General features: G+C 40.3%; 1 protein-coding gene across 1 annotated transcript; it reads left to right on the top strand.

The window, feature by feature from the left end:
- Positions 1 to 1,634: 1,634 nt before the first annotated feature.
- On the top strand, positions 1,635 to 7,775 carry LOC110347463 (endogenous retrovirus group K member 25 Env polyprotein-like). Its single transcript, XM_087189217.1, has 5 exons — positions 1,635 to 1,728; positions 2,910 to 3,077; positions 4,653 to 4,874; positions 5,614 to 6,348; positions 6,760 to 7,775. The coding sequence occupies exons 1-5, from the start codon at positions 1,635 to 1,637 to the stop codon at positions 7,098 to 7,100; spliced, it is 1,560 nt and encodes a 519-aa protein (XP_087045343.1). The 3' UTR covers positions 7,101 to 7,775.
- Positions 7,776 to 10,447: the final 2,672 nt, after the last annotated feature.

Genomic DNA, 10,447 nt, shown 5'->3' with positions numbered 1-10,447 from the left:
TATACCAAAATACTTGAGGCTGTATAACTTATAAAGTAAAGAGATATATTTTTCTCACTATGACACTGGCCGGAGGGTCCAAACAGCATAGTACCTGTGTCCTGGCAAGGAAACTGTGGCTCCATCACTTCTGTAGAGAAGAATGTTGTTTAAGGTGAACTCTGGGGAAATGGTGCCAGGAACAGCAGAAGTTCTCTTGAATGCAAGATAACATCCAGGGAGCATTGCATGCAATGCTCCTTCTGTTCCTGGGACCTTGAGTCCCGAGGGAATGAGTATTCTGCTTTGGGAAAGCTCAAGATTAGGTATGAAAGCTTTCAAGATGTTATTTCTAAGAAAACAGCCTCAAGGCCTTGGTTGTAAAACTCTCGCGTTTCTCATGCTCTCCCATTGTACACCACCTCAATAAAAGACATGGGCAACAGAGCCAAGTTGCTGTTTTGCCTTGTGAGCTGCAGCCCTCTGCTTGTCCACTGAACTGCATTCTTGTGGTCTGACTCTGCATCCCGAACAACTCCAACAAGTGGCGGCCGAACAGGGACTTGAAGGTGAGTCGCTATTAAGGACCAGGGAATCGAAAAGGAATAGTATGCTCCAGAGAAAGCGAAACTTTTGGGAAATTCTGAGCAGAGTCTTGGGGAACTCCCCATCCACTGAAACGCAATATATTAGGTTATTGCGGAATTTATTGAAAGGATCTGGGGTCAATGTGAAGAAATCCCAGTTTAAGGAACTGTTTTCAGTGGTAAGGAAGCATTGCTGTTGATTTCATCCTAAAGGAAAATCACAGTTGAATTTAAAGGTTTGGAGACAAGTAATGCGCACCTTGCCCCACGCTCATCAGAATGGCGACCCGATTTCAGTTTCGGTTTGGTCGCTCTGCAATCGCATTTCTCTTGCTTTGCAACCTTTGCAGTCTGATTCTGAGTCTTATGGGACAGACTTTGAACAACCTGACAAAAATTTACCACATCGGGGTTATGAGTCCGCTGATGATTTGCTTTCACGACTGCTCCCACCTCTGCCTAAGCCGACCAGGGGCTCGGAGCTCCCTCTCCCTGAGCGGATGGTTCTACCTGATGCCGCGGGGAAGGATCATGATGAGGAATCCGACAATTCTGAGTTGGACCAGGAATCCAACAATTCTGAGTTGGACCAGGAATCTGGAGATTCTGATTCAGAATTGGAACAAGGGATGCGGCCACACCATTTGCTCATGACTCAAATTAAAAAAAATTCTGAAAGGCTGGTCCGAAGGTAGTGAGTTATCTCAATTGATTGTTCACAGTCAGTTACAGATTGAACTTGTTCTACTAATCCTTCTAGAGCAACTCATATTAGAAAAATTTAAGGAGGGGCATTTAAAACCATCTGTGAGCCCTTGGAACATACCTATCTTTGCTATTCCTAAAAGGTCAGGCAAAGGGCGTTTGCTTCAGGATTTGCGTGCAGTTAATGCAAGCCTCATTCCAATGGGGGCACTGCAACCTGGCTTACCAAACCCAGTGGCAGTCCTCCAGAAGTGGCCACTTAGAATTATAGATTTAAAAGACTGCTTCTTTAACATTCCTTTGTGGCCAAGTGACCAACCTCAATTTGCTTTTTCAGTACCTAGTACAAATTTTAAAGAACCGATGAAGCGCTTTCAGTGGACTGTGTTGCCTCAAGGAATGGTTAACAGCCCCACACTGTGTCAGCTTTTTGTAGCACAGGCTCTTCAAGCTACTCGTAAATTATTTCCTACCGTATATTTAACACATATGGATGATATATTAAGCTCTGCAAATACACAACAGCTACTTTTACAAGCATTATCTGTTGCAAAGAAGGATTTAGCGCATTTTGGATTGTGCGTAGCATCTGAAAAGGTTCAACTATCTGAGCCTTATACTTACCTGGGTACCTTGTTAACAGAGCGATTGGTTAAGCCACAAAAGCTACAATTTAGGACAGACAAATTAAAAACATTGAATGATTTTCAAAAATTATTAGGTGATATTAATTGGATTAGGCCTAAAATAGGGATAGCAACTTTTCAATTACAGAATTTACACAAAATATTACAGGGAGATGCTGATCTTAATTCCCCTTGAAAATTAACTCCAGAGGCACAAAAGGAGTTACAATTAATAGAACAAAACATACATAACTGTCAGGTTTTTTGTATAAACTCTAATTATCTGGTTCATTTGTTTGTGCTTAATACTCCCCACTCACCTACAGGTTTGATAGGGCAATGGTATGAGAAATGTGTCTTTCCCATGGAATGGTTGTTTTTATCTAACCAGTTAGTGAAATCTCTACAATTATATCTAGAGCAAACTGCAAAAATAGTTTCCTTGGGATGTAATCATACCTGATAATTATTTGGTGCTGACCCTCATTTCATCATTATCCCAATTGATAAGGATCAAATACAGATGCTGCTACAAACTGCTTTATATTGGCAAGTAGCCTTTGCAGATTTCATTGGACAGATAGATAATCATTACCCTAGTGATCCTCTGTTTCAGCTTTTTTCGCGACATGAGTTTATTCTCCCCAAGAATACTCAATTTCAGCCATTGCAAGGTGCCTCAACCTATTTCACCGATGGCTCCTCTAAGGGTCAAGCAGCAATTTGGAGCTCTTCCTTTAGTTATGTGTTGCCTACATCTGGTCTTTATGCTCACAGGTCAGCATTGCTAGCCATTTTATTTGTGATTAAAAACTTCTCTTCCCAACCTCTTAATATTTTGAGTGATTTCTCTTTGCAGTTTGTTTGACTCAAAGTCTGGAAGGAGCTGTGGTCTGCTCTACCTTAGAACCTGAATTATTAAACTTGTTTTTAAGATTACAAAAGGCCACACATCAAAAAATTCCTCCTGCCTTAATAACTTGGGGTAGAGATTTTTCCTGTTTGCTGACAGATAAGGATAAAACCTTGTGGCTGCCCTCCTGGAACTTGCGATCATGGGTCACACTGGTGGAACTGCCAACATCTCAAAGACCAGGGATAGCACCCCTGCTGAGAGCGATGAGCCAGCAGCACCTGAGTGACCCACCTCACCAGCAACGACCAACAAATCCACAGCGAGGTCCAGGACTGAAATGGTGCCCCCAGAGGAATAATAATTATAGGTTTACGGTAAAAAATTTTAAAAAGGGGGGGACAACTTGAAAATGTTCTTGTTATATTTACAGGTATAAAAGTGCTTGCATTCCTTCTGATTCTAATCTCAACAGATCTCTGTTAATTGACTACAAAAGTTTTTGACCAGTTACATATAATTATAAACCTAAAAAATCATAAAAAGTATATTATAATTTGATTTGGCCAAATATATTTGAGTGCACTCTAATTTTATAAATTGTCTTATATGTTTGTCTGTTGTCTGTTTGTCTGTTTGTCCAGTTGAGCTCAATTTTTTTCTTTTCTCTTTTCCTTTTCACCTTTTGAGAAAATAAATAAATAAATAATTTTTTTTCTTAAAAGATATTCACCTATTATTACATTGGCTTATAGACAAATATTATTAAATTAAAGGCTCTTCCCCCAGGTTGCTAACTAATCAAAGTGCCATCGAGATTTAGTGTCGATGTACATAGAGAGCGTGGGTACTCCCCTTGGTGAATAAAGAAGCAGCCGCCCAGAACATAATTATTCTGGTCTTAATTCACTAAAGAGACACCCCTTGAAGTATTTGGGACAAATTATTGAGAGGACCTCTATTATTCCTCAAAAAATAGAATTGAGAAAGGACTCCTTAAAAACTCTTAATGATTATCAAAAACTTCTGGGAGACATTAATTGGCTTTGGCCCTCGCTGGGCATTCCTACTTATGCTTTAACTCACTTGCTTCAGATATTAGAAGGACCTCCTGATCTGGACAGTCCATGAATTGAGGCAGAAAAGGAACTGCAGTGGGTTGAACAACAAATGTAAAATGCTCAAGTACAGAGAATTGAAAGTTTAGAGTCCTTAGCTTTACTCATTTTTCATACTCCTCATTCTCCAACAGGACTATTAATACAGAAAACTAATATAATTGAATGGGTTTTCTTACCTCACAAAAGTGTTAACAAGCTGGAAACTTACAGAAAGTGTGTGAATTAATTCTCAAAGGGAGACTCCACTTGAGACAAATGTCAGGGTATGATCCTCAAGAAATTATAGTTCCTTATACATTAAAACAAGTTAATAATTTTTATTAAATCAGTGACAACTGGCAAAATGCTCTTGCCCATTACCTAGGCAAAATCTATAATCCTTATCCCAAAGATAAGAGACTTCAATTTCTCAAAAACACTCAATGGATTTTGACAACTGTTGTTGTTAATTCCCCTTTAAAAGGCCCAACATTTTATACTGATGCTAATAAGATGGACATGGCTGGTTTTTCTGGAGATCAAGATAAAAAAATTGTACAAACCAAATAGAGTTCTGTACAGCAAGTTGAGTTGTTTGCAATAATGTTATTATTGACACATCATTCTGAACCTCTTAATATTGTAACAAACTCTCAGTATGCTGAATTCACTGTTAAAAATATTGAAAGTGCCACCATTTTTGATAATGGGTCTCAATTACATCAGCTATTCTTGCAGTTACAACATTTGGTTAGAACTAGAAATAATCACATTTACATTACTCATATTTGTCCTCATTCAGGTTTACCAGGTCCTATGTTGAGAGGAAATGATCAGATAGATAAACTCTTAATCAACACTGTTTTAAAGGCTCAACAGGATCATTCATTATACCATTCAAATGCAAAGCGTCTTCGGACTAGATTCAATATCACTTGGCAACAGGCACGCGATATAATTCATACCTGTCCCACCTGTTCAAAAATACATACTCCTGCTTGTGAACGTGGAACTAACCCACAGGGTACTATGGCTAATCAATTATGGCAAATGGATGTTACACACCTTACTGAATTTGCAAAGTAAAATATATTCACCACTCTATAGATACTTACTCAGGGTTCACATGGGCAATGGCCATGAGTTCAAAAAAAGCTGATGCAATGATTAAACATCTTCTAGAAGCAATGAGTGTTTTAGGTAAACTACCTGAAAACAGATAATGGCCCTGCCTATACTTCTGTCAAATTTAAACATTTCTTAGCTACATTTAACATTGAACATTGTACAGGATTGCCTTACAATACTCAAGGACAGGCTATCATTGAATGAGCCAATCAAACATTAAAAGAAATGTTATTAAAACAAAAAGGGAGAATATGGGGCACACCTAAGCAAAGGTTAAGTCAAGCCCTATTTACTATTAGTTTTTTGAATGAAGCTTCGGATGGTCTCATTGCAGCTGCCAGACATTGGCAGCCCCAAAACACCCCTGATTTACAACAACCTATTTTTTATAGACCTCCGATGGAAAACACTTGGTTACCAGCCTTAGCGTTAAAATGGGGCTGAGGTTATGCTTATATTTCCACAGGTGATTCCAAATTCTGGATTCCCACAAAGAACATCAAACTTTGATGTGAACAACAAGAGGAAGTTTGACACCCTGGGTCTGACTGAATATATGCAACGTTTGCATATTAACAGACCTACCTTCAGAATTCCATTAACCTGTACATGTACATCTACCGTCCTGACATGAGGTCAACTAAAAAATTTGACTAATGAAGGACAACACGTAGTGCAACAATCTGGTCAGCCTCTGAATGCTACTACACTGTTTCTTGCCATGCTTTCTGTGATCACTCTTCAGGTAAGTGGTGCAAATTACACTTATTGGGCTTATGTTCCTAACCCCCCCTTAAATAGAATGGTGACATGGGAAGATCCCAATATCCCTATATATGTCAATGATTCCAACTGGATGCCCGGACCATTTGATGTTTGGGGTCCCCTTAAACCAGAGGAAGAAGGAAAAATTATTAACAATTATACTGCAGGAGCAGATGGCCTGCCTATCTGCATAGGGCATGGATCTCATTGTTTAAAATTAAGCTCTCAAGCTTGGCTATCAATAACATGCAACACCACCCAAGGTGGTCACGAAACTCCCAAACAGTTATTCCTGTTAAGTCTGGAAGGATTTAAAGAGGAACACAAGGATAATCAAACTTTACCTCCAGACTTACCTCCATGTCAGGTCCCTATTTCTACTTATTTTGATAATTGGGTGCACTGGACCCAATGTAGAGGTGAGGAGGCCCGAGTTTTACTTAATACTTCCTATGGAAGTGTCATTGATTGGAGCCCTATTGGGTCAGCTCGGGTCAAGGGATTTGGGTCTGACTTATGGTGGAACAAAGAAAACCAAACCATTCATACTCACTCAGGGGCCAAACATTCCTTAGTTTGGCATGGTGGGGGCTTCGCTGTACCCAGTCCACACTTGTTCAGATGACCAATCCATTCCCATTTATGGAAGGTAGGCGCCTCCTTGACACTTTTAAAAGCTTGGAAAGGGCATATTTGGACCAAGAGAATTTCCAATGATACACATCTTAGTTTTACTGTAAATGAAACTGCTTTTGTTCAAACTTGCATCCATTTACCTTTTTTGTTTATGGTGGGCCCGGCAGAATGGAACAACACCACTGGTCTTGTATATTGTCTCAATTGTTCTTTTTATACTTGCCTTAATAATTCTATCCCATTTAACGTGAGTAGTCAGAGTCCGTACATCCTGTGAGCAAGAACTGGGGTCTGGCTGCCTGTACAGCTCAACCACCCATGGCAAGATTCACCTGTGACCATGATGCTACAACAAATTATGAGACACGTGTCAAAATGAGTAAAAAGATTCGTTGGACTTGTTATCACCGCTATTTTGAGAATCATTGCTGTGACTGCCACCACTGCTGCTGCTGGAGTTGCTTTACAACAGACTATTCAGACAACAGACTTTGTTCAGGACTGGCATAAGGACTCTGAGAAATTATGGTCCTTACAAAGACAGATTGACAGTGATCTTTCTAGCCAATTAGCTGATTTACAACAAGCTGTAATAATGTTGGGTGATCAGATTGTGAGCCTTCAAAGGCAGATCCAATTTAAGTGTGATTGGAATACCAGTACTTTCTGTGTAACTCCTATTCCTTATAATGAAACTGCCTTCCCTTGGGAGACAGAATGAAAACATCTGTTAAACCATGGTAATATATCTTCTGAGATATTGAATTTGCAAAATCAAATAACCGAGACCTATCAAAAACAGTTAGAATCTCTCGGTGGTTTGAATCTCATGCAGGGAATGATGGATGGGCTAAGTAAAACGAACCCAATATCACAAATCAAAACCCTCTTGGGGTCTTTGGTGGGATTATTGTTCTTAGTTATATGTATGTGTCTTTTCTTTTGTTTAGTCTGGTAAAGATTGCAAGGATCCCAAAGAATAACTAATCAACAATCTGCTGTATTCTCACTTATGCTCCATAGAATGAAGCAAAAACAAAAGGGGGAAGTGTAGAGAAGAATGTTGTTTAAGGTGAACTCTGGGGAAATGGTGCCAGGAACAGCAGATGTTCTCTTGAATGTGAGATAACATCCAGGGAGCATTGCATGCAATGCTCCTTCTGTTCCTGGGACCTTGAGTCCCGAGGGAATGAGTATTCTGCTTTGGGAAAGCTCAAGATTAGGTATGAAAGCTTTCAAGATGTTATTTCTAAGAAAACAGCCTCAAGGCCTTGGTTGTAAAACTCTCACGTTTCTCATGCTCTCCCATTGTACACCGCCTCAATAAAAGATATGGGCAACAGAGCCAAGTTGCTGTTTTGCCTTGTGAGCTGCAGCCCTCTGCTTGTCCACTTAACTGCATTCTCCTGGTCTGACTCTCCTTTGCGTCCTGGACAACTCCAACACATCACAACATGGTAGAGAGGCAGAAAAGGAACCAGCTACAAGAGAACAGGGAGTGAGATCACAGGAAATCAGGAAGCAAGAGACAGAGGAGTGGCCAAGCTCACTATTTTTTTTTATATAACAACTGCTCTCATGGAAACTAATCCACTCCTATTGGACTTGACCCACTCCTTCAAGACATTATTAATTCATTCTTGAGTATATGATTCTTCAGATCTAACTACCTTCCATTAGGCCATAACTCTTAAAGATTCTATCACCTCAATAACAACACACTTGGGACCAGGCTTCAGTGAATGAAACTGTGGGGGGCACACTGAAATTATATCAAGGGTGAAGAAGCAAGTTGCACTAAATTGGCCTCAGTGAATTTGTAAGTGTGATGGGACCATGAGGTAGGGAGAGGTAGGAGATGAAATCAATCATTGAGACAAAGTTCTTGTATCCTGTGTAAACAAGAAGGATGAAATTGACCATTGATTCACAGACAGCCTAGAGTTTCATGTTGTCCTTTAAGGGGCCATTGCTACAAATCAGTGAGTACTAAAACTTAAAAGACTTAATTAAGAAGGCTTAAAGTTACCTTATTTAGGATTCTGTAGAAAGTGTGACTTGTAAGTAAATTCTCTTTTCAGCCAGTAATGCTCTGAAATCCACTGTGCAAAACTCTTTGTACTAGTGAGTAGGAGGTTGGTATTCATATCAAAATTTACCCACATGTACGGGAGAATGGGGACTTTATACTTATCAGTAAGTGCCAGAATTAACCTGAGCATTCATGCATACAGATCCTTTACTGAGCCTGCCCTATTCTTTGATGATTATTGTCTCTTTTGGCTTACTTTAGGGTTTATAAAGTACTGAGGTGGCACCAGGGTGGAGAAAATGGATCAAGTCACAAGGACTTTCCCCTCCACAATCCATGTCTATGCCACCTGCTCTATAAAGATCAAGAAGAAAATCAAATACAACTCATAATGCCCACTCCTTCCCATAAGTAGAAAAATAAACACCAGATGTTTTTAAACAAAATAGCTCTTGAACTCCTGGTACAAGCTGGTGAGTCTGGAAAGAATAGTAGATGAAACCAGATTCACTGTGCACTGGTCCAGTTTGCCTAAGCCCATTCATACCTTCACCACCAGTTACATGAAGTGGGTTCATTACTTAGAGATAAGCATCTGTGGACATGAAAACCTAGGATTCTTTGGCATCTGGTCCTCTAGCACTCATGAAAGCTGTCCATGGTAGATATAATCCCATCTGTTCAAGTCTCATTTGAACCACAGCTGAGGAACTCTAGGAAGTGGGCTCTTTTGGGTTTCATACTGCAAGGGCATCATGAATCACTAGACTAAAAGCTTTGGGGGACATCCTGTTCTGGTGTGTGTGTGTGTGTGTGTGTGTGTGTGTGTGTGTGTGTGTGTGTTGGTTCGACCTACCCATCCCCATCTCAGAATGTTGCACAGATAACACATTCTACATTTATTGCTGAGAGTCACAAGTCATAGCTGGAACACAGTTCACTAGGGCCAGGTGGACCATATCACAAATCAAGCCTGCTTAGAGCAATAACCTTGTCTAGGATACCAAAAATTCAGGTAAAGGTGTTGCTGAAAGGTTCACAGAAGAATTTTTCAGGTAGCCCCACTGTCTGCAGCCAGTCTACTTTCAGTTTTCTTCTATTTGTGTCTCAAGAATACTTAAGATGAAAAGGAATGGCCAAAAAAATCTTAACCCAGGTTGTGAGATCCTGGGATCATCCAGTGGCATATTTGTCAAAATAGTTAGACTCTGTGGCTTCTATGCTCAGGGCACTTACTGCCACTGCCTTGCTGACATAGGAAGCTGACAAGCTGACCTTGGGGCAATATCTGACCATTTGAGTACTGCATTCAGTTATAACCTTAGTGGACCAGAGAGGGTACAATTGGTAGTCAAATCCAAGGATGATTCAGTATCAGGAGATCCCATATGAAAATCCTCACGTAACTCTAGAGACAGTGAACACTCTTAACCCAGCCACTTTGCTCCCAGTTGAACATGAAGTCCTCCTTCATGATTGCATAGAAACTGTGGATGACATATTCTTGAGCTAAGGAGATCTCATAGATCGCCCTCTTGGAGACACAGATGTTGAATATTTCACAGATGGAAGTAGTTTTGTGCTGGAAGGGGTCTATGGGCACGATATGCAGTGGTGACATTGGACTCTGAGGTAGAGGCCCAGCCTCTGCCTCTTGGAACCTAAGCCCGGAAAGTAGGGCTAATAGCCTTGACAAGGGCTCTTTTACTAGCAAAGGACAAGAAAGTTAACATCTACACTGATTTCAAATATGCTTTTTGCAACATTACATTTACTTGGGGCTATATATAGGGAAAAAGAGCTCTTGACTGTTGGGGAAAAAGAACTAAAATATAAAGAAGAAATCTTACAGCTCTTAGGTGCTTCATGAGCCCCAAGGAAAGTGGCTATTATACACTGCAGGGGGCACTAGAGGACTGGAACATTGGAAGCCAGAAAAAATCAAAGGGCAGACAAGAAACCAAAGCAGTTCACTATGATGGCCCACAACCCAAAAGAGTGGCCCTAGCCATGCCCCTCATCCCTGAGCCTCCTGT

Source organism: Heterocephalus glaber, unplaced genomic scaffold (genome assembly GCF_053883595.1).
Source record: "Heterocephalus glaber isolate CG9 unplaced genomic scaffold, H.glaber_assembly_v1.0 deba00001538, whole genome shotgun sequence".
NCBI classification, from domain to species: domain Eukaryota; kingdom Metazoa; phylum Chordata; class Mammalia; order Rodentia; family Bathyergidae; genus Heterocephalus; species Heterocephalus glaber.
Note: the sequence above shows the minus strand (reverse complement) of the source record. Positions and strands in the feature narration are given on the sequence as shown.

What these genes read in the sequence shown, in the direction of transcription:
- LOC110347463 (XM_087189217.1), top strand. Translation starts at nt 1,635, where the DNA reads ATGAAGCGCTTTCAGTGGACTGTGTTGCCTCAAGGAATGGTTAACAGC. An exon ending in ACAGGCTCTTCAAGCTACTC is followed by an intron (nt 1,729 to 2,909) that starts GTAAATTATTTC and finishes GTTTGCTGACAG; the next exon opens with ATAAGGATAAAACCTTGTGG. An exon ending in ACGTGGAACTAACCCACAGG is followed by an intron (nt 4,875 to 5,613) that starts GTACTATGGCTA and finishes TCCTGACATGAG; the next exon opens with GTCAACTAAAAAATTTGACT.